At 33.6% G+C, this 26265-nt stretch overlaps 1 protein-coding gene across 1 annotated transcript; it reads left to right on the top strand.

The window, feature by feature from the left end:
- Positions 1-4194: 4194 nt before the first annotated feature.
- LOC131852287 (pro-neuropeptide Y-like) lies at positions 4195-25157 on the top strand. Its single transcript, XM_059202950.1, has 3 exons — positions 4195-4255; positions 17567-17740; positions 24634-25157. The coding sequence occupies exons 2-3, from the start codon at positions 17574-17576 to the stop codon at positions 24746-24748; spliced, it is 282 nt and encodes a 93-aa protein (XP_059058933.1). The 5' UTR covers positions 4195-4255; positions 17567-17573; the 3' UTR covers positions 24749-25157.
- The last annotated feature ends 1108 nt before the right edge of the window (positions 25158-26265 follow it).

Here is a 26265-nt window from a genome sequence, read left to right as displayed (position 1 = left end):
GTTCTCATAAGAGAGGCATCAACTCTTAAAACAGAGCGTTAATTGCTCTGTGCCTCTTTGTTATGAAAAAAGTTGGTCTATTTTAGAGTCACTATTGACAGTGGCGTAATTAGGTAACCAAGGGACCTGGGGCAAATCAAAAAATGCCCTTTTTTGCAGTACATTATAGTTTTATTAAATATCACATATCGCTATCCGTCAAATTGACAACACTGCCAACCTACAGAAAGTATTTAGGGAATCCGAAGGTATAACTTTTGAATTTCTCTCAACTGTGTTGCCATAGTTAAAATCAGGTTGCACCTTGTCATATTTATTTTGAAAATGGGAGAAATTTTGAAAAGTTCAGTTCGATCGAGATTTTCTGGTAAGGGTTCGAGGGCCCCCTGACGCCACGGGCTATTGGTTGTTACATAGATTAGCAGCAACTCTTATTATTCAGCGTTAATTGCTCTGTGCCTTTTGTTATGAAAAATAAATTCTCTGTATATTTTGTAAACTACTCTATAACACCATTGTGTTGAGGTGACTATTTTTAAACTTAGTCTACAGGTACTCTATTCGTGTTTTTTTCTAACTATTCTAAAGCTATTGGCCACAGTTGGCCTTTACAGCTTCACGGGACGTATATAATATAAAATTGTGATACGCAAATATTCGTAAAACTTTGGCTTATATGACTGTAAAATTTCATCAAAATCCGTTCAGTGGTTTTTGAGTGAAAGTGTAACAAACATCCATCCATACTCACAAACTTTCTCGTATATATATAAGATACCCGTGTCACAGTGTTTCTTGCCATATTTTTTCCGAAACGGCTTAACCAATTTTGATGATATTTTATATGTATCGATAGATCTGAGAATAGATTCTTATCTATTTTTTATACTTCTATGTAATAAGGGTGTCAGCCGTATCACCCAAAAGAAATTAATTTGTTATTTTTAGACATCTTTCTTTTATGATTCGGCAATAAAAAACACATTCAACCCTTTTTGTTATATATTTAAAGTGATAAAGTGGACTGGTCCAAAAGTACAGTCCAAGTTACATTATAATAGACAAAAGTTGTAATTATATATTTATTTATTAAAATACATAGGTACAACCCTAAATTTTAACACTTCCACCATCAACCCATTTCCTTTATTATAATAAACAAAAATTATATAGGTATATTTTGTTTATTAAAAATACATGCAATCCTAATATTCATCTTTCTAACATCAACCCCTATTTTTCAATAGCAATGTTAATTTATATGGCAAAACAATTTAATTCCGAGTTAGATAGTTATTTAATAAAATATAAAAATTCTTATAGACTAATATTGTATTTACGCTAGAAAATTTCAATATTATTTTATCATTAATTTTCATTTCACTATACCTGTATTTAGGACAAGATACATTGAAATAAATTACTTTAGATATTACGAAATCAACTTGTTATCCACGAGGGCCTCGCTGGTGTAGCGGTTTACCACACCGGTTTACTTCCGATGATTGCAGGTTCAATTCCTCACACGGTGCAAACATTTGTGTGTTTTTATGTATAATATGTATGTATTTACGAAAAATAAATCTATGTATTTGTATCAGTTATCTAGTACCCATAACTGTAGCTAGCTTAACTTGGGTCTAGATGGCGCTGTGTGAATTGTCCTGAGATAATTATTTGTATTCATATGTATGATTGTTTATATCGGTCTGGGTGTTTTCTTTTTTTTTATATAACACAGGGGACAAACGAGAATGCGGCTCACCTGATGGTAAGTGATTACCGCCGCCCATGAGCACCCGCAACACCAGAGGAATTGCAAGTATTGCCTAATATCGATCCTGGGACTTTATTATCATACCAGAGTAACACCTATAACTGCGCTACAGGCTAGGGATGTCAATAAATAATAGATTATGGTAGAAATCAATTAAATATTATTCGATTTCTACCATAATCTATTATTTATTCGCTACCCTAGTCTATAAAAAATCACTAGATAATAAATAGATTCAGATTTTTTTCATCCAAGTGAGCTAAAAAACAAGTTCAAGTAGTAACGAACATACCAAACAATTCTAAGATCTAAAAATTTACGTTAGAGAAAAAACATCAATTACTTAAAAATCTATTTTTATTTCTATTTTTATCTTATATTGTACCACTAACATAGGATAATTTATTGTTAAGATGTTATATTATTAAGTTGTTACTAAAAAAATTGGCCATGTTGTCTGAAAAGTAAATTATTATTATTATTATGTAATAAAATATCCATTTTTATTTAATCGATAACATTACTCTTTAAAACATCATCATTAACCTTAGGTTCCGAACTATTTTTTATACTTTTTATATTATCTACTAGCTGTACTCTTTGATTAGAGATTTTTTCTAAAATAAAAGTAACCAAAATTACTCCTTATATCATCAGCTATCTGCTAGTAAAAGTCCCGTCAAAATCGGTCTAGCCATTTCAGAGATTAGCCGGAACAAGCAGACAGACTAAGAGACTAAAATTGTAAAAAAAATATTTTAGTTTATGTGCCGTATTTATATTCATATGTAGATATGTAGTGAAAAACGGTTATTTCAATATTAAAAACAGACACTCTAATTTTGTTTTTATTTGTATAGATGTTTTTTATAATACTGTTAATTTATAGTTTTAATGTCAAAATATTAAAACGCAATACAATTCTGCAAACGTACATATTATTTATCTTCCATATGATTTCAACACAAAATAACACCACCACAACAACTATATTGTTTTTATATATGTGTATATAAGTCAATATAACATTCTGCTATACTAGTGCCGTTTTCTTTGCTTGCCTCGTCTTCATCTCCTTCCTTCACATCTTGCCTTCATTCCGTCATTCGGGGTCGGCATAGTAAATCTTCTTGCTATCTAAAATAATCGATTGTTTAAACAATCTGTCACATCCCTACTACAGGCTCCAAGTACTGTAGTTTTCCCGCCAACTACATAAATTCCACATAATAGGCTTCATTCTCTAACATCAAGTAATAACTTCATACATAAGCACCATTTTGAACCTTATATGTATGACTTAATATCATAATTTCCATAGCATAGTTCATTACGGTTTCAGTCTTAGCTTATATTATCAAGGAGTTAAGACTTGATTACAAAAATGTAGATGCGAGGTGCGGGACGCGACTCCCATGCGTTCGAGTTATGAATACTATGGGACAGAGAACGAATTGAGTGGACTTCCTACTGATTTTTTTTAGACCTGTATATACCATCTACTCAGGTCATCATTTGAGATAAAGAAAATTTCTTTAATATTCATATATTCTCGTTACCGTAATTTCATAACCAACTACTTTCATATATCTGCTTCAAAAGCAGGGAGAACTTTTTGAGAACAATCCGAGAAGACAATTAATATAAATGAGAAAGTATCTGCTTGTTGCCTTGTCATGACTCAACAGCTGAACGATGCTTCATAAAATTTGAGTATATATATATCATATCAAATGGCATGTTATTTACTAAGGAAAAGCTTGACAAGAAAAAATATAGTCTATGTGTTATTCTGATGTATAAGTTATATTACTGTAAAGTTTCATGAAAATCCGTTCAGTAGTTTTTGCTGGAAAGAGTAATAAACATCCACTCATCCATAACTACTTTTTTTTTTTCATTTCAAAACAAATAATCTATAACTACTCACAAATTTTCGCGTTTATAATATTGAATAACAGAACTGAAGCCTGTAATAAGAGATGTACATACTCGCGATGATGACTTTTTACAAAGTCTAATGGTTATAAATAAAAATAAAATAAAATAATCTATATATTAGACGATATAACCTAATCAATGTTTTATATTATTTGGAGTTTTTTAGAGTTACATATTACTTCAAAATTTTATTTGACATGCATTTGTTTAACTGGTAATAACTATTTATTCAGAAATGTAAAGATTTCATTAATTTATTTGTTAGAAAACCAAAACCTTATTATACAATTCATGAAATCAACACACATATCAGACAAAATCAACCATAAATTTTCAGCGACTACGCAAAAGAAACACAAATAAAAATAATGTGAAGCTACTCCATCGATGTCTGTATTCCCGCCCGCCCACCTGTAGCCAACAGATCGCAACTGGCGGCCTCTTGTCATAAAAGCTCGCGCGAGTGTGTACAACGCTCACTACTAAACTACTCGCCGGCGAGTCCACTGGCTTACTCCAACACCGCCATCGTAACAGGTAAGAATATTTGAAACTCAATAAAAGAAGTAAGAACTAATGCAAGTACATATTTCCATTATTTTTTTACTTTCAATGCATCTCCCGTTCTTTTTGTTCTAGCGTTATTTTACATAGTCTTCCTCAATAAATGGGCGATCACTAAAATCATTGTTAAAATCAGATCAAGTAGTACCGAATATTATCCTTAACATCCAAACTACAAAACTAAAATATTTATAAAATACTAGCCGTGCCCGCGGCAATATTCGCGTGAAATTTATAGCCCATATTATTCTGATGTATAAACTATATTATTGTAAAGTTTCATTAAAATCCATGCAGTAATTTTTGCGTGAAAGGGTAACAACCTTCTATGTGTATCCATACATACTCACAAAGTCCCGCGTTTAGAATAGATATTAGTAAGACTAATGTTGATAAACTCTTTATTGCTTCAAATATTTAATACAAGGATTCTTTCAACATCGAAGTAGACTTTGAATAAAGTCATTAGAGTCCTACCTCAGTCTCACCTATTTCAGCCGATAAGCAGCTTGCTTTGTAAGCTGTTTCGGTTGTAGAGTGCATTAGGCAGTGAAATTACAGGATAAGAGGCGTGACATTTTAGTCCTCTAGAATGGTACATGATAATGATGTCCGTAGTGCTGTTCATGTATGTCGGCGACGGTTACCACTTACCATCAGGTATGCCGTCGGTATTTTACCATTCCAATTATGCTAAAAAATAATAAGAGGACAATATGCAATATATATATAATCCCTACAAATGTTATAAATATGGAAGTAACACTGTCTGACTGTTGAGCTTTCACGCCAAAAATTTTGAACTATTAAACAGATTTAAATAAAATTTAATACACAGATAGTCTAGACCCTGAGACGGATATAGGCTACTTTTTAAAACGAAAAAAGGGTTGTAAAGGGTTGAAAAGGGAGATGAAAGGTTGAATTGTAGTAGTATCATTTTACGCGATCGAAGTCACGGGCACAACTAGTTATTTATAAGTAACAGAATAAATAACTTCTAATGAATAAAACAATCCTGAATTTAATTCCTATAGTGAGAAACTAGCGAGATTTAATTAAAAATTGCTGTTTTTCAGCACAACCAAAAAAACTATTTCATATAAATAATTTTATTTATATTATTAACCGGGTCTTAACACGAATAATTTTATGGCAAATAAATGTATTTACCTCTCTCGACGTTTCAACTAGGTTGCACGGCTAGTGCAACCTAGTCGAAAAGAGAGTCCTAAAGACCCGGTTAATAATTTAAATAATGTATATTAAATACAAAGAGTATTTCTTAGTAGTCGAGTAAGAGTTTTTCTTATATTTTCACCGTCTACTTAAACGTTGCCTGTAAGAGATTGCTTGTCGTAAGGCAACCTTTTGTACTCATCATTGCTATACATATTTTATATTAATTAATATTTACTGTAACTGATACAAAAAAAGTGTAAAAATAAAATAAACACGAAATAAAAATAAATAATTTTGCAGGAAGGATTTAAATGTCTTGTTAATGTTGGCACTATTTTATATAAAATACTGTTGTCCTATTTCGAATAATTTGTTAATTATAGTTTAGATTGGTGGACGGTTGTTATCTTTATTTTTTAAGGATAGCATTACATTTTGTTATCTTTGCAAAGAAATTATTTATTTAATATAATTAAAAAAAAGTAAAATTAGTCTCTCACTATAAGCACGGAATTCTTGATCACTTTTAGTCATTACAAATCTTTCAAATTCTTCTATTTTCTCTTCTATAACATGCATGTGTTATATATATAAATCTTCTGTAAGAAATTCTAAATAAGTTCAATGAAAACCGTTATTAAATACGATCTGTGGTTTACTAAGTACCTAGTGAGCGGAGAATCAAACTAACGAAAATAGTAAATAGTCTTATATTATTAATTTTATTTTTATTTCTTTATTTAATTCAGGATTTTAATTTTATTCATTTATTTAATGAAAATTGGACAAGGCCCTAAGAAGAAGATTAAATTCAGGCCTCTAATGCCCATGTTATAAATACCTTACAGACTAAAATACATATGAAAGATATTACATTTAATATAGAAATTAATATAAATTGTCTGTGTGGTCACGGCACTGATGACGGCAATCTGCCACGGTAGCGCCGATACACCACACCCTTCGGCCAGTAGTCCTCCTTCATGAAGGTGGGCAGCATGTTGGTGGGAAATCGGAAACTGAAATATAAATAATTTATTTTATTATATTATACTAGCTACCTGCCCCGATTTCGCACAAGTGTACATGTATTATACATATAACTCTTCTATACATACATAGATAGGTACAAACCGCGACAGCGACTTTATTTTATACTATGTAATGATTCTCGTATCACAATGTGACGTATCATACTCCTCCGAATTATATTATATTATATATTATATTGAATAGCATAGAAAAAATAGAAAATACTCTATTCAGGTAGACCTAAATTTAAACACTTTGAATTTAGCGCTCATTCGGAAAACTGTCTCATCTTACCGAATGAAATTCACATTATTAACTTATTTATAGTACATGAAATAGAAATAGAAATAATATATTCAAATAAACTTAATATAAGCAGTATTGAATAGACATATTTTTTTATTCTGCCACTCATTCGGAACGCAGACTCATCACAAGGAGGATAGGATGACCATGAAACTTTCTATTTTCTATTTTCAACACCCGAAAATAGAAAATAGAAATAATCTTTATTCAAATAAACTCATTACAAGCACTTTTGAATAGTCATATTTTGATTCTACCACTCATTCGGTATGCAGATTCATCACAAGAAGAATGAGCAAGAAACTTGTGTGTTGCTCTTTTTGAATAGATATTTTTTAATATAATAATTAGAGTATAACAAGTAAGAGGCATGCGATAATCAACATAGAAATCGCTACGCACTCATTATTAGTGTAATCAGATAATATTGTCAGTGCTATGGATTTTAAGTTTTTCTATAAAAAAAATATTGTCATTAACGAATTCTTCAATTTTTGAATTATTAAAATAAAGATTCTATTCTATACTATTGTAGCAACAAACGCACTAATAAAAATTCCACTCGGTTCAGCGGCAGTCAGGAAAAATATACCATATCTAGGAATGGTTTCCCTAAATAAATTATGATGTTATATTTACTGAACAAATATCATACACACTCATTATTTCATACTTAATATTCATGTGATTTATATGAGATGTGTGTATAGAGAAATTTGCATAAACAATACTTCAATTATAATTTATTACTAGCTGTACACGCGACGTCGTCCGCGTGGAATTTAACTTTATTGTCTAAAATAAAAGAATTTTTTAAAATTAAAAGTAGCCTAAGTTACTCCTTATTACATCAGCCAATAAAAGTCCCGTCAAAATGCGGTCCATCCATTCAGAGATTAGCCGGAACAAATAGACCGACAGACAGACAGACAAAAATTGTCATTTTGGTGTATACATTTATATTCATATGCATGTAGTAAAAAACCAATACAAACAGATACATGAATATAAAATTGTTTTGTCAAAACATTTGTATTCATGCAGTATGATGGTCACGGGTTCGGGTTGTTTGTATCGGTCTGGGTATTTTCTATGTATATTATGTAAATACAGAAATTAGTAGTACCCGTAACACAAGTTCTGCTTACCGTGGGACTAGATGGCGCTATGTTAATTGTCAAGTAGAAAAAAAATTATAACACTATTTAAAAATTATGGGTTATAATGGTAGAAGGGCAAAAATTTAGGCTTATATGTATTTTAAAAGAATTATATTTAGAAAATCTTCTTTTTGGTGGACCATCCTTACCACTTACACCCGTAAGTAAAGATACAAAATTTCATAAGAATTTGTGGTGTTTCATTTCATGTTTCGGAGGAGTTTTGTTACAAACATAGTGACACGAGAATTTTATATAAAAATCAGTCTGTTTTTTGTAAACATTTACAAACTGATTTGGGAAGACTAAGAGTCGAGTTTCTTGTCAGTTCTCATCACGAAATCATTCCGAACCGACGGTAGATTTGACATATCATAAGAGTCTGTAATAGACCTACGCGAATAAAGATAATTTGATTTGGTTTTAGATTTTTTTGTACTTACACTTTGTATAAAGTCGTTTGCTTGTCTACCTCCGTCTCCCCTATTTTTGCAGTCAAGCAGTTTTCTTTGTAAGCTATATAGGTTTAAGGGATTACACCCTTATCATAATAATGAGTTACATGACGACCTTTATGGTCTAGCGGTTTAGTACAGTGTTTTATATTGTGACGGTTCGATTCCTAGCACGGTACACGCATTCATATTCATTAATATGATTGTTTGTATTAATCTAGGTGTTTTCAATATATATTATGTATTTACAACAAAAATGTCTAAGTGTATATACAGGTTGTCTAGTACCCATAACACAAGTTCTGCTTACCGTGGGACTATATGACGCTGTGCTAATTGTCCAGGTTTATTTATTTATAATGAAACTAGCTGACCCTGCAAACGTTATTTTGCCATGTAAATTAAAATAGCTATTAAAAAAATGTGGATTGGTGATAGACTGGTGGAAATTTAATGATAAGTTATAAAAGAAATTGTCCAAAACATAAAAAATAATGTTAGGAGTAGCATATGCATATTAAATTTCATAAAAATCAGTCAAGCCGTTTCATATGAGTATGGTAACTAACATTGTGACACGAGAATTTTATATATAAGAAGATAAACAAATAATTGTAGATAAATTGACAACTGAAAAGTTATGTCATTGTCAATTTGAGATTTTATTGTAAATTTTGATACACTTTATTTGACAAATTTTATGAAGTAAAGTTAAGTGGTGCATATTTGCTGTAGGCATTTGCCCTTTTTTAGGATCCCTATGAGTGACTTATATATATATATGTATTTTAATTTAGACAAAATTTCCCGAATAAAAATATTCTGATTCTCATTGCGAAGGATCCATATGAGTACTTTTTATACATATGTACCTTAATTTAGCCGAAATTTCCCTTATAAACCATAAAATAGCCTTATTTTTACTTTTACGACGTACAATTAGACAAATCTACATTGATTAGAGTTTAATTCAAGTGTAGAGACATTAAGTTTTATTATGCGTTAAATGGATACAGTTAACAATATTTTATTATATGTTTTATAGATACAAAGCAATTCTACACTGTAGTATATACAAGCAGCTTAAGCACTGCTTTGGGTGGATATTTTTCATCACGGATTGTAATGAAATATAATAATTTCAGAAGAATTCATACAGTGCCATCTAGACCCAAGTTATGTGTACTAGATAACTGATACAAATACGTAGATATATATTTTTTCGTTAATACATACATAATATATATAGAAAAGACCCAGACCGATACGAATAATCATACACATAAATACAAAGTGCGAGGAATTGAATACGCGACATCATCGGAAATAAAGCGGTGTGCCAAACAGCTGAACCACCGAGACCGTCAAATAGGGAAAGAATAGCTTGACTACCAGCATATGCTATTGCAATTTTGTCTTTATCTTATGTTTCGATTCTTCCTTCTTTGCCATTTCTTTTAAACAAACAGCAAGGTCTGCGTGTTTTCAGAAATTTCAAAATCCAGAAATAGAAGAGGTGCCCAACTGCCCACGCAGACGACTTTCTCACCCTATAATTATAACTGTAGAAGTACTATAAAACGGTTTACTTTGACAAATCAACCCACTAAAATACAGTTTCAAATAAAACATTAATTTAAATTCTCAAAAGCAACAGTCTAAAGTAATTAACATCTTAAATCGAAACTAAGTTGGCGGGAATCTTACGCCGCCATATTGGACACGTTCCGTTTCTAGTTATGTGTTGTCACCCGTGAAAATAATATCCGACGCGCACTGAATTTTCGTCTTTGAGTTGGCCACACTGACGCTCCGAGCGTTATATAATTATATGCAGAAAATGACGTTTAAATTGCTAAATTGAGAAGCGTGATATGACAACAGCTTCTGTATTTATTAAGTACTAAAGTTAATATATTGCTTTAGGCTCCGTCTTTTGACATGTAGCAACACATGAGCTACGAAAACAAATTATTTGAAAATAGAATATTATACTCTTTGTTTTTATTATTATTACTATTAATGATAATGTAATAGGGCTGATTAGATGCGGCAGTCTTGTTACATGCGTCCTCGCATATGTCTCTGGGCAGTGCCGGAAAATCAGTGGGTTGCTACTTGTATGCTGCAAACAATACACTGAGATCCTGCCTTTTTGCGTATGAGTTCCACACTTACTAGGTTACTCATACCATTTTTTTTAACTGTATTGTAATGTTTATTGACTTATGTAACAGTGTATCTACTTTTTTTGTATTTTATTTGGGATACAAACAGTTTCACAATGTAGTATGTATTTAAGTACATAGATATGAATTAATAATAGTAAAACCAATACAGATATCCACGGGTTAATAATATATTTAATGTAATAATAGTAGTATTGTAATGTATTTTGTTTATTGACTAATGTAATAGTGTCTACTATACTACTGTCTATCTACTTTTTTATTTTTATGTGTGTTGTTTACAGTGCTTTGTGTGTGCATCACTACATATATGTAAATAATTATACACATATATTTATGGTTTTCGTATTTTCCATAAATAAATCAAACCTAAAGTTTAAAAAATGTTTAAATGTCTGAACTTATTTTTTGAACGAGTTATGGATTTTTACAAAAACGTTTTTTAGGAGATTGTTTAAATCTCATACGCACTGCGGTTAAGTTATGTACAATACTATCTGTGCCCAAATTGACTATCTGTGTTCCAAATTTCATTTAAATCGGTCCAGTAATTTTGGCGTGAAAACTAGACAGAGTTACTTTCGCATTTATAATATTAGTAACGATTATAGCTTATAAATCAGTATATAAAATATAACGTATCAATCCATCCACACTCACAGACTTCAGCATATATATATATATATATATAAACACCAATTGTGCTACTAACATTTAACCGTACCTTCGTCTGCATTATTAGCTATAAAGTTATAGACAGCTTTCTACAGAACACCATCAATCCTTACATTAAATGTTATCAATATACATAACATTATTGTTATATATAGGTACTATTGTTTTAATAAATAGTTCTATTTTAGATCTTTAATATTATCAAATAATAGAATGATTGCTCGTTCTCGGTGAACTTTCAAACTGCAATTTACAATTTTGTAGTGTGCACGAGAGGTATAAATCAGCGCCGAGCCCAGTTTCATTGTGCGAGGGTCGCTAAATAAACAGTTAGCTGTTTTAGTGACAGTCGATTGTCGATATCGATAAAATAGTTTTCTTTTTTTTTCGGACTACTCTAAAGGTGTTGGACTTTGCCTTTACTTGTCGCAACTGGTCTTTACAGCTTCACGGGACGATAGCGGGCACCCCAAATCAAATAGGACTTATGGAGCGGCTGAAGGCCAACTCCCGCCTGACTAGGGCACCGCTAGCGGTTCGTACCTCGGCTCAGGCCGTCGTAATTGAGATCCCCGTTTGAATTGGACGTATTACATTATTATACATATATTCTTTCAACATTACTATATATATATATATCATCATCATTGCCTTGCCTTGCCCATTATTTGGGGTCGGCGCAGTATGTCATTCTCTTCCACTGCTCTCTATCGGTCGTCATATCTAAACATACTCATCTTTTATTATATATATATATAGTGCATGAAATTTATAATTAAGAAATGAATATTACGTATATTATGTCTGTATTAATGTTGTTATAGTATGTATTAGAATAGAATAGAATAGAAAATCATTTTTATTCAAATAAACTTAATTTAAGCATTTTGAATAGTTATAAAAATTTTTTTATCTATCGTTCGTTTGAAAAGCTATCTCATAACAAGAAGAACGAGTAAGAAACTTGTGTGTTGCTCTTTTAAAAATAATCCTTATAAGTTTAAATTTACAAGTCGAAACGAGTGAATACAAACTACCAACCAGCACAAATTTTTTGGGTCAAATATACAACAAGATTAAATCAGTCGTAGTGATAAGAGCAGACCAGTCCCTACAAGCAGCACTCGTTCACGAGTATGACGGATGAGCCAGCCATCACTGCGCTCGACCATATTTTAGGGAGCCCAATGACCTATTAAGTATAAATAATGAAGTTTTATACTGATGTATATTACTGTAAAGTTTCAAAATCAGGCCAGTAGTTTCACGTGTAGAGTATCTATGCATACATACCTATTCACAAAGTTTCGCCTTTATAATATTAGTTTTTTTTAATTTAGTTAGTTTTAGAATTAGCGGAAATAAAATAAATATAAATCTATTAGGCTTCCCTTTTTGATATATCAAATTTATTTTAAGTAAAATAAAAATATATCGATATAATTTTACGTTTGGTATTCACATCACTAGCACCTGTTGAATAGCGATTTGCGGGTAATTTTCGCAGCGGGTCTATTGGAAAAAGCGGGAAAATAAAAAAGTAAATCACAACAAGGAAATCATCATTGTTGTAACTTGAATTATTTTTGCATTTTCTTTTGTACAGAAAATCAGTTATGCTAAAACTTAAGCGTGTGAGTTTATACAAAATTCCAGTAATTTATACTATTACTAATAGCCCTGGATAATAAAAACAACGCCATCTAGTCCCAAGCTAAGTAGAGCTTTTCAAAATATCAGCACTCAAAATATTAAATCTTATATAATAAAACTAGCTTTTGCCTGCGGCTTCGCTCGCCTTAACTTATCCCCTTAGGGGTGGAATTTATCAAAATCCTTTCTTAGGGGATGATTACGTCATTGTAGTTTTATGCATGCAAAGTCTCAGCCCGATCGGTTTAAAATTGACAAAGTTTCATACAAACTTTCATCCCCTATTTTATCCCCTTGGGGGTAGAAATAATCAAAATCCTTTCTTCGCGGATGCCTACGTCATAACATTTACCTGCATACCAAATTTCAGCCCGATCCGTCCAGTGGTTTGAGCTGTGCGTTGCTAGATCACTATGTCAGTCAGTCAGTCACCTTTGAGTTATATATATTTAGATTCTCGTGCATTATCAGTAGGTCAGAGAATCGGCTATTATGTATTTTTCATTCTCCTAAGTGATAAAAGTTGTCCACATATAACATTTTTTTTAATTGTGAAAAAATTATTTTATTCATTTATAATGTGGCATTAAAAGTACATACAACCCTAAATTTTCACCCTTCCATCACCAACCCCTATTTTTTAATATCTATTATAAATTTATATGGCAAAACAACGTTTACACATAAATACATACATACATTAATAGAATTAATATATTATTCATGAGAATAACATATAGGTTACAATTTAAGAAGATATTATGTAAATAGGACAAAATAAATGTCAAATAAATGTGATGCAGGTGAAGTTGCTCGGATTAGCTAGTAGATAAATAAATAATCTCTGTGCCATTACGACTTCGATAATATAATATAAATAGAAACAGAAATAGAAATAATCTTTATTCAAATAAACTTAATATAAGCACTTTTGAATAGTAAATTTTTTTTTATTCTACCGCTTATTCGGAATGCAGATTCATCACAAGAAGAATAAGCATGAAACTTGTGTGTTGCTCTTTTAAATAAATATTGATTTACTTATATTTAATTAACAACAAGTAATCAAAGTAGACTCAAGTTAAGTTAGCTAAAGCTTGTTTTATGGGTACTAGATAACTGATACAAATACATAGATATATATTTTTTCATTAATACATACATAATATATATAGAAAACATCCAGACCGATACGAACAATCACACTCATATATACAAAGTGCGAGGAATCGAACACGCGACATCATTGGAAATAAAGCGGTGTGCTTAACAGCTAAACCACCGAGACCGTCAAATAGAGAAAGAATAGCTTGACATACATATATGTATCAGTTATCTAGTATAACTGATACATATATATAGATTTTTTTTGTAAATACATACATATTATACATAGAAAACAACCAGACCGATACAAACAATCATACTCATGAATACAAATGTTTGTGCTGTGCGAGGAATCGAACCCGCGACCATCGGTCGTAGACCGGTCGGACTGCTAGACCACCGGGCTCACGTACTAAGCTCAAGTACTAAGATCCCTTCACCCCTCTGGATAAGTGGTTAAAGTGTCCTGCATTAATGATTATAGTTTCGATTTGTCGTATAGTTATATCGAAATACCGTTCTAATCAGTGCTCGATGTCTTGAATTATTTGTGTGGGTATATCTCTTTAACTTAACTTCGGGTCTTTGTAGTTTCGTGACAAGTTTTGGATCCAAACCGAGTACCCTGATCATGAGAACCGATCGGTAGTTAAAATAAACTTAGGGTATATATGACCTACCTTCGTCTGCTGTTTCAACCAACTTTGGTTCTATTTTTAAGTGTACCTCAGAGCTGATGTTGATGTTTCTTTCTGTAGATCGTTACTGATAAGAAACTTGGCGATAACATAACGTAATAGTCTGGTGTTTATGAACCTACTACAAAAAATAGTGATTCGTTCTCAATTCGGCAAAAAATACGACATTTTTCGTAATTTTTTTCGTTTTCATATGGCTGACTCAGATGGCTTCGCTGTTCTAGTGGTTTAGCACACCGCTTTACATCCGATGGTCGCGTGTTCGATTTCCCGCACGGTGCAGATATTTGTATTCATTAGTATGATTGTTTTGTATCGGTGTGGGTGATTTATATATATCTATTAAGAAAAAATCTAAGTATTTGTATCAGTTGTCTAGTACCCACAAGTTCTGCTTACCATGGAACTATATGACGCTGGGTTATATATTTATTTCTTTATAAACTTTAAGCAGGAGTCTATAATATTTGTTGCCACTTATAAATACTCACTCTGTAACAAACTATGGTTTATTGAAAATTTTAGTTAATAATTCTAAATTTAGGACAGCGGAAGAGGCCTCTTTACTTTAGTGGCGGCCATTTTGAAATGTGTACACGAGATAAAGTAAACACGTGCAATGTTAGCTGAACTCCTCACTGTCCGGGCCGATTTTAGATTTAATAATCACTGCACCATTTTTTTTTTTGAGAAAAGCCCTCATGGAGACCCGCCCACCCCAAAGTCCAAGACGTCCCTCACCCAACGCCTTGTGCCGGAGTTGGATCGAATTTAGTCCACCGCAACTCCGACGGCGGAAATAATCACTGTACCTAAGCTAACTAACCGATACGACAATGAAACCTTCAAGAAAAGAGATCATTCCTTCTTAAAAGGAAACGCATTTGCAGTTCCCCTGGTGTTGCGGGTGCTCATGGGCGGCGGTGATCGGTTACCATCAGGTGACCCGCGAGCTCGTTGTCCCCTATGCTATAAAAAATCAAAACAAAAAAATAACATAATAAATGATTTATGTAACACATTATAGCCGTTTATGAACATCAAGTTTTTTGTTTTAATATTTGTTTAGGGAAACAAATATTAAAACAAAAAACTTGATATCCAAATTACAGATTCAATTGAGAGGAACTAGTAAAAAACTCAACTCAATTTTTCCATAATGTCCAATTTAGTATGCACATTCAATTGAGAAGAACTGGCAAAAACTTTAATTGAATTTCTAAAAAAACTGTTACGATTTTATTGATTAAATAATACAATTTACTACGAGTAGTAAACGTCTCATTGTTATCAAACACAGATTTATCTCAAGATAACGTACAACCGTACGCGTAATGCGTACAATAGATTATGTTATTTTAAATCGATTAAGAGATTTAGATAGGTTCCGATATCTCGATTACGTTATCGATTCTCTCGTCTGTAGATTGTTACAGTGGCGTAGCAATCAAGTGAACGGAACAATATCGTAGAATTTTTAGACACCCGGGTTATATGGCTATATACGTAACATTACAATGTCATTTGCGTGGGCGCTTTGTTTCCCATAATGCTGTCGCAAAAATAGTCAAATCTCATGTAAACCAGAATTAATTCATTTATGTCATTACTCTATACGCAATATTGATTGCATTCCATAATGTTTACAAATATGTTTATAACTGATACATTTCGATCAAGATGGATCCTGTTGGATGCACGCAAGCATAACACAATTATTAATATTACAAACTAGCTTTTGCCTGCGGCTTCGCTCGCATTGAATCCATTAAATAAGTATCTAAATATGATGAATATATTCTATAGCAAAATGTTGACATTTTTTTTTGTATTTTATTCATTCATTCATTCATTTATTTATTGCTATTACATGTTGTAACAAAATTGGTCTTAATTTACTAAAAGTATAGAATCAAACATGAACCCTTTTTACAGCAATCACATTAATAAATCTTATATAAACTACATAATTAAATTTTTACATTATATATATGTATCGTTGATTAGTATAAAAAATAAAAAAAAAAAAAAAATAAAGAATCATCACTAAATTAAAACAAACAGGCACAAACACAACTAACTTTTTTCATTGAAAAATTCCTGTATTTATAAAAATTATTAGCTTTTTTTTTTAATAAAAAATATCATATGTTATTCTAATACCTTCAAGAACATGTGTACAAAATTTCATGATGATCGGTTCAGTAGTTTTTGCATGAAAGCGTAACAAACAGCCCTACTCTAACATTTATAATATTAGTAATGATTATAATACATACATATTATACATAGAAAACAACCAGAACGATACACAAACAATCATACTCATGAATACAAATGTTTGTACCGTGCGAGGAAGTGAATCAGCGACCATTGGAAGTAAAGTGATGTGCTAAACCGTACAACCGAGGGCGTCAAATTAATTATTTAGTTAAATTTCTATTTTACCCAGCTAAACTTGGTACAAACTCGTCTGCGTTTGTACCTCAGTATATTTCAGCCAAGCAGCTTGCTTTGTAAGCTGTTTCGGTTATAAGGTGCAGATTAGGCAGTGAAATTACAGGATAAGAGGCGTGACATCTTAGTACTCTGGAATGATTACATGATATCCGTAGTTGATATCTCTCTAAGTATTTGATATCTATCTAGTATAAAAAGAAGTCGCTTCCGCTTAGATCCTTTAAACTACAACGGATTTTAATACAGTTTTTAGTAATAGAAAAGGTGATTCAAAAGGACGGTTTATATGTAATACATGTACACCCGAGCGAAGCCGGGGAGAGCAGCTAGTACAATATAAATAAGATATATGTATTTATGTTTGTAGAGCCACAATGCGACTTCTTCTGTCGGCCATTTTGTTGATGTCCGCCATCTTGTCGTGTGCGACGCAAGCGCAGTACCCACGACCACGCCGCCCCGAGCGCTTCGACACCGCAGAGCAGATATCCAACTATTTGAAGGAACTACAGGAGTACTATTCAGTACACGGTAGAGGAAGGTACGTACTAAAACTTCTTTATATATATATATATACATACTAGCTGTACTCGCGACTTCGTCCGCGTGGAATTTAACTTTAACTTTATTTTTCTAAAATAAAAGTAGCCTCAGTAACTAACCTGCCAAAAGAAGTAGCGTCAAAATCGGCACAGCCATTTCAGAGATTAGCCGGAACAAACAGACAGACAGACAAAAATTGTAAAAAATGTTATTTTGGTGTTTATATTCATATGCATGTAGTAAAAAACGGTTATTTCTATATTACAAACAGACACTCCAATTTTATATATATATATATATGTATAGATTTATTTATGATAATGGAATAATGCACCCGCCTGCGCTAACAGTTTACGTTGGCGGGGCCAGTGGACGTTGATATGATGATTGTGAAGTCAGTTCCGATTCGATTCTCTGACCTACTGAATATGCAAATCCGTTTCGGAGGAGTATGATAACTGTTTTTTTTTTCTTATTTTATGATGGTACAAGCATACAGCCCACCTGGTAGTAGATGGTTACCGTAGCCTATGGACGCCTGACACCAGGGGTGTCACGTGCGCGTTGCCGACCCTTAATAAACCTTAATATACCCTTCTTAAAAAAACCCCATACTGTAGTCTCTCATGCAGTAGTCTAAACCTCGGCAAGTAGTTCATTCCACCATATTAACATATGTGGGAGGAAGCTCCTCTGAAACTGTACGTGACTATTTAGGTTCTATCGTGTGGGGATAAATTCTCTGTCGATGGCGAACGGTGCGATGGTAAAAGGTAGCCGTAGGCATCATGTCGAACAATTCCTCAGAACACAGTCCGTTGTATTTCGGTAGAACACACAAAGCCCCTCAAGTCTCGCCTCAAGCTAAGTGGTTTGATACCGCCAGAGATATTGGGATCATCGACAATACTACTAGCACATCTCTGAACTGAGCCAAAAGGACCGAGCTGGTATCCAGGTGCTCCTGCCTAAAGATGAGAGCAGTACTCCATGTGCGGCCGAACTTGTTGCTTATATAAGATGAATCTATGATCCGCAGTGAAGTACCGCATCGCTCTATTGAGTACACCGAGCTTTTTGGACGCCAGCTTCATATTTTCTTCGATGTGACTACAGAACTCAACTGTACTAGAAATGTCGACATCGAGGATCCAAATACCCTTAGAAATGGTAATGGACGTGTTCTGGAATTGCGGAGCCACAGCAAAATGGTTTTAAACTGACATTGTGACACGAGAATTTTATATATATGACTAGCAGACCCGAGCACGCGTTGCTGTGGCTAAGATAATAAAATAATATTGCGACTATAAATTGAGATGTAAGCTATCTTTCAAGTTGGATCAAATTTCACACAATGTGCATCACGGACAAACATCGTGACACGAGAATACTATATATAAGATAACCACCCGCATCGAAGTATATTTACACTTTAATTATGTTTTCCTCTTAATTAAAAGTACATCAACTCTTCAAAGTTGAAGGGAGTTTGAAAGCGATGCGTTTAAAAGTTCCAAGATTATGAATGAAGCAACAAACTTTCTGTAACGCGCATACCTACTCTGTGCTCAAAGGCGATCTTCATAAATTGTCAGGGCGTATTCTTTTTTTAAATGAATACATTACGATTTAAAATACCATCATCTGGATAAATGGCCGTCCTCCACAGTGCGGTTTTCTAGAAACTTTTTGCCACGCACAACCACATTGTGGAATCACCTTTCAGCAATGGTATTTCCGAACCGATACGATATTGAAACCTTCAAGAAAAGAGCTTATTCCTTTTTAAAAGGTCGACAACGTACTTGCTATTCCCCGGTGTTGCTGATGGTAAGTGATTACCGCCGCCCATGAGCATCCTCATGGGCGGCGGTAATCACTTACCATCAGGTGAACCGCATGCTCGTTTGTCCCCTGTGTTATAAAAAAAAAGATGGATTCCAAATTGAAATGGCGGAATCTGTTGAGCTAAAGGTGTTTTATTTTTTTGGAATGACAAATAAGCTGTGAAATAAAATGCAAATGAAGAAATTACGGGATAAAGAGCATAACATTTTTTATCATAACACAGGGGTACTGTGTTATAAAAAAAGTGTTATGCTCAACAAACAAACTGCTGGAATCTATTCAGCTAACAGTTTTCTAACTTGTTAGAATGGCAAATAAGCTGTGCTAAGCAATAGTGAAATTATGGGATAACGGGCATGTCATATTTTTCAAAGCATAATAATGTGATGTTCGTAGTGTTTTTTTTAGAGGATGATAATGGAATGGTGCACCCGCCTGCGCTAACGGTTTACGCTGGCGGGGCACCAGTGGAGGATATGGATGAACATGAAGTCAGATCAATTAGCCCACCGTGACAAATTCACCGGGAATATATCACGATGATTTCCAGGGGGAACCGCGTGGAGGTTACCTGACATGTTACATTGCTAGTAATAGGATCATTAGTCCATAACTAACACTCCCCTTCCCCCCTGTTCGTAGTGTTGTCCCTATGTAAACGGCCTCAGTGGTTTAACGATTTATCACACCGCCTTACATCCGATGGTCGCAGGTTGGATTCATCGCACGGTACATAAAGCGTTCTACTACATCTTGGTGTCTTTAACTGGAGACGTTTTGCAAAGTCTACCTCGGTGGTTGCTGGTTTATTTTTATTGGATTATTTGGGCTATTGGCAGGTGCTCGGACCTGTAGCACGACCTACATAGATCTTGTGCTCGCCCATTATCAGAGTTCGCTACCTAGACCCGTCAGGGACAAGAATTGAAGGATATTCTTAGGAGCGATGGTTTTTATCTCCTCAGGATAGAGTATATACTTTCCAAAGGAAATATTACGTTGATGCATGAGTGGGCTACAACCACATAGGATATGTAGTGGCGTGTCCTCTTCAAATTGACGAAATCTGCAGATTTTTCTTGTGCATAGACCTTGGTTTCCGGTTAGTTGTATAGAATAGAAAATCATTTATTCAAAATCTTAATTTAAGCTCTTTTTAATAGTCATAGTTATCATTCTTTTAATCTACCGCTCATTCGGAAAGCTGTCTCATCACAAGAAGAACGAGCAAGAAACTTGCGTGTTGCTCTTTTAAATAATCATTGTAACTTTACATTCCCAATTTTTCCGCTTTGCGGCGTATTATTATTATTATTATATTTTAAACTTTACAAAAATTCTCATCTCCTCTCTTAAGGAGAAGAGATGGCAACTTACCCCCGGCAGAAGCACAGTCGGCCGGGGTTCAGGGCCTCAGGGAGAGAAACCGGCGTACAATGCGGGCAGAATCTAAGAGCACAGCTTTCTGCATCTTTCCCGGGAGTGAGCCGCCTCGGAATCCCAACCGTCTGAGATGTTGTTCCAGACGGGTTGGATTAAGACCGTTCACCGACATAACGATTGGAATGATTTCGGTGGATATCACCCCCACATTTCGGTCACTTCGTGATTATTATTATTATTAACAGAAAATAACATTGCGAGCGAAGTACCGCATAAAAGCTAGTCTAAATATAAATAGCTGAGTCTGATTCCTTAATATCCTATTCCTTTTGTCATACCCCGCTACAGCATGTAATTATATATCTATTAATAAAATATTTACACTCGTATACTGAAATAGATGGTAGCATAATAAGAATAGAGGGTCGTTTATGGTCTGTGAAATCGCTGAATATATAATAACTACAATTATGTGATAAATCACTAGTGCAGTGCTTCTCAAACTGTGGACCCACTGGATATTTTTTTTTTATATACATGATAATCGAATGGTGCACGCACCTTTGCTAACGGTTGACGCAGGGCACCAGTGGAGAGCAGGGTGGACATCGCCCAATAAGGGTGGCTCCATCCAAAGCGATCCGAGGTGGAGGGGCGCATGGGCGCCTCAGATCGCCGCAAGGGCCTGAGGTGTGACCGCGGGGGCGGTCGCATCTCCAAGAAAAGCCCGAGAAGGTGGCGCGTGTATCCCCGCGTGCCTTCTCAAGAGAGGTGGGGTGGACCCCCAAAATAAAAGCGAAGGGACTCGCAAACTAAAGCGGGCCGACGCCGCCGGAGTTGCGGTGGACTGACATTCGATCCCGCGATTCCGGCAATAGGCGCTTCGTCGGGATACCTTGGAGTTTTTAGTGAGTAGGAGTCTCACAGTACCCGCTTGCCTTCCCCGGGCGTTGCCTTCTCCATGAGGGATTTTCTCCAAGTAAAAAAAAAGGCCACAAGGCGAGCATGAGGTCAGGTCAGTTAGCCCATTGTGACAAAGGTTGACCTCCACGCAGTTCCCTCTGGATACCATCATGATAAATTCCTGGTGAATTTGTCACGTTGCACTAACTGACCTGACCTCGTGCTCATCTTATCATCCCCCACCAGCGTAAACCGTTAGCGCAGGTGGGTGCACCATTACTAATCCATATAAAAAAAACTACGACCCCTCATGGGTCTAGGTAGCGAACTTTGAAAAAGGGAGAGCAGAATGGATCTATGCAGGTCGCAGTATTACAAGCCTTAGCACCTGACAATAGCCCAAAACCCTTCAAAAAAATGACCCCTATAATATGGACATCCATGCAGTGCCCCTGGAAAGAACCATAGCTAATTTACGACCACGGTGGTCTAGCGCTGTAGCAAAACGTTATTTAATCAAAACATCTGTTAAATCATATTTGTTAAGCAAATTCTACTTACTAAACAATTACTTGAATAACGAGGGTGCATGGCAATAGTTGTTCATGCACGGGATTTTCATTTAATGTTAGACATAGACACCTGTATAAATATATATTGTAAATAAACTGGCTTTAAAAAAAAGTAATTCAATTGAGTTTCTTGCCAGTTCTTCTCAATTGGATCTATATACTGAACGGGACAGTAGGGAAAAAAATTAACGTTCATAAGCGGTTATAATGAATATACGATTTTTGAATTTAGAATTTTCTATTCCTTACACGGTACAAACGCACGTGACACCCCCAGTGTTTCAGGCGTCCATAGGAAGAAGAAGAAGAAGAAAAACATTTATTGACAACAATTATTACATTTACACATTTGACAAAGGTACATTTTACATATATATGTATATACATACATACAATTACAAAAAATCATCTTATTTATACATATGGTTGGCAACATGGCTGACACTCAGCATATGGTAACCGTTTACCGTCCGTTTAAATATCCGTATAGGAAGGAAGGTGATTGTTAGTTATGTGGTTAATAATCGCATTGCTAGCAATATACCATGTCAAGTTGACCTCCACGCGATTCCCCCTGGAAACTGTCGTGATGATTTCTTAACAAATTCACCACGATGGGCCACCTGACCTGACCTCATATCATCTTCCACTGGTGCCGCGCCATTTAGCGCAGACAGGTGCTCCATTCCATTATCATCCATAAAAGAATAGCCGTATGCTTGTTTTCAATAATCGTGGTATATAAAAAAATGCGTCGCGCTGCAGTTAACTTTGGCAACCGCAGCACTAGCGTATCGTTTTATGAAAAATGCAGAAATAATTGGATTGTATTGTATCCCTTTCTGTCAAATGATATATTTAGCTAAAAGATCGAGACATTTAAATGAAGATTGTTGACTCTTTTCTTTTGTATTTCTATTGTTTGTTGGTTTTAAGACATTATTCAGAATGTGTGGGTTGAGAGAACGTTATGACTTAGTAGACATAAATGTTGTTAGTTCGAAATCGAAAAAAGAAATCCGACCAAAAAAAAGGTTTCTATATCAGTATATGTACATATACATATACAAGCTGTGCCCGCGTTTTACCCGCGTTAAATGTCAATAAAAGATATAGCATGTGAGAGAGTGTTATTCTGATGCGTAAGCCACATTACTATAAAGTTTCATCAAAATTCGTTCAGTAGTTTTTGCGCGAAAGAGTAACAAATATCTATTGGGATTTTATTTATGCAGAGGGCAAATAAGGAAACACCATTTTATTCACAGTCGTCTTTTTTATTAATATGTTTTCTCTTTTTATATACAAATAATATATGTCAATATAACAAAGGAGTTTTATGTCCAACAATATCCGCGTTTATAAAATATATAATACATACAAACATTCACGTTTATAATATTATTAAAATATTTCTGATAGACTCTCTGTGAGTGATGTAAACACCCATAACAAACTGAAACTAATTCAACGCGGCGCGGCTGTGTGCTCCTTACTGTCACATTGCATCCAAACATGTCCAGCGTAATGTGGCAATATTAAATAGACCTGTTAAAATAGTTTTAAAATAAATAAATAAATGTATTTTGAAATTATTATTGTAAGCGTGTATATATATTTTATTTATTTTTACAAATTTATAAAGTTATGTTTCAACAATATGTAATATTATCGAAACTACGTAAATAGTTTAGGTATTTTTAAATGAGATACTCACACGTGTCGTGTTCGTTTACAAATTTAGTCCCTTATACGAGATTACATTGACCCTTTTATTTGTTTTGTTTACATTTTCTATTAAAAATATAGTTATCGAATATTTGGAAGGCCACGTTGGGCGCCAGTATATTTTCCTTTAAAGCGCCATCTAGTATAAATAACTCGCAACAAATATTTATAAAAGTCATGACTTAACTGTTGTATGCTTTATTTTAAGTATTGACTATGCATGTTTCAATAAATGGGACAAAAAACATTTTTACCTATGTATTCGTATTGTATTAATTATTATAAACTAACAGTTAAAACTTGGGTAATTTTCCTGTACTAGTCTTGGTTTTTGTGAACAAACCATTGCTAATTGTTTGAAAATATAGTTATATTAATAAGTTCATCACAAATGAAATAGATGGCGCTCTTCCTAAATTTGTTTTCTAAGATGATAATATTTTTTTTATTTCAGATATGGAAAACGGCAAATGCATATAGCGGACGCATCTGTAATTTTCCGAGAGACGCCATTCATGGACCATTCTATTAATGAAGATGTGCTGTTTAAAAATCTCGGCTATAAGTAAAAGACTAATTAAATACATAATAATAAATATCTATCATAAATTGACTGTGTACAATGACGATATTGTTTTATCAACCTTTTTGGCGGGAAATTCTTGGATGCCCTTTTTTAACTGTACGCACTAGACTAAGACATTACAGTTCATAATGCCATAATTATTAGTAATAATAAAAATAAAAATAACAATGATAAATACTTCCTTATTAATTTCCTACAGGGGTTAATTATTATTTATTTATTTAATGACATTGATAACGAATCTTAATTATATAGAATGTATTAATTTATTTTATATTTTGCCAATAATCTTTTACTTTCTTTCAATCTAGTCAAATTCATTACTTTTAAATATTTAAGATGCTATAATGCCTAAATTCGGTTTTCAGGCTGGGTGAAAACTTTTATTAGGTATTGCAACATCAGTTTAAACATAATTTATAAAACTTGAGAAGTATGTTATGAAAAAAATGTATTAAATTGTAATGCGGAAATACAAGTTTGTTTTTTTATTCCTACCTTTATATATACCAATATTTGTGAATCATGTCTTTGGTGGACTGGTGGACACATCTGGTGGAAAGAAAGACACATAGTCTTTCTTTCTGATTGTCGCGGGTTCGATTCCTTCCACACTACAAAAAATTGTATTAATAAGTATTGTTATAGACTACTATTCATTGTTGTCTAGGCAACTAGTCAATAAATGAAACGAATGTCAGCATAATTTCTTATTTTCTTAATGGTGGTTGATGAATCGAACTCACACGTGCTACTATTTCATAGAGATTCTAAAATTCTTCATTCTTCCTGTTACTGTAAAAAAACAAAATTACGGCGTCGGTGGTATAGCGGTTTAGGACACCGCCTTGCTTTCCCATGGTTGCGGGTTCGATTACAGTACAACATTTGCATTGTTTGTGACGATCTGGGTGTTTCCTATGTATATTACGTATTTATTTATAAAAAAAAATCTATGTATTCATATCAGTTGTCTAGAAATTAAATATATCTATCACTTGATCCATGAGTATCCATAACACAAGCTCTGTTCAACTTGGGACTAGATGGCGCTCTGTGAATTGTCCGGTGTTATTAAATTACACATTTATAATATTAATTTTATCATAGCAACCATCTACAATATTCTACGGGATTTACCTCTATGTGCTATGCCTAAGACCTCAACTACGCTACACCGCTACGACTCATAGCGTTGCTCTACGTACGGCTTTCATAAATTTATCAAACAAACGGCGGCCTTATCGCTAAAAGTAATCTATTATAGATCAGAAATATGTTTGTATTATAAAGTATTTAAGTTTATAATTATGTTCACATACAATCTTTTTTTTAGTTCAATTCTTGACTCATACTTTATAATACGTGTTTCAATAAATCTCTATTCTTCTAGTATATTTCTTATAATGCTATTTATCTATATAAATAAAAAATACGTATAATATACTAAAGATAAAAGTTGTCTCCATCTTGTATAGTTTTATTTTTTAATCTACATAA

Source organism: Achroia grisella, unplaced genomic scaffold (genome assembly GCF_030625045.1).
Source record: "Achroia grisella isolate CSIRO2021 unplaced genomic scaffold, CSIRO_AGI_Agris_v1 utg841, whole genome shotgun sequence".
NCBI classification, from domain to species: domain Eukaryota; kingdom Metazoa; phylum Arthropoda; class Insecta; order Lepidoptera; family Pyralidae; genus Achroia; species Achroia grisella.
Note: the sequence above shows the minus strand (reverse complement) of the source record. Positions and strands in the feature narration are given on the sequence as shown.

Bases quoted from the DNA above. Each gene is read 5' to 3' on its own strand.
- LOC131852287 (XM_059202950.1), top strand. From the start codon at position 17,574: ATGCGACTTCTTCTGTCGGCCATTTTGTTGATGTCCGCCATCTTGTCG. The intron at 17,741-24,633 runs GTACGTACTAAA...TTTTTATTTCAG, and splicing joins TCAGTACACGGTAGAGGAAG to ATATGGAAAACGGCAAATGC.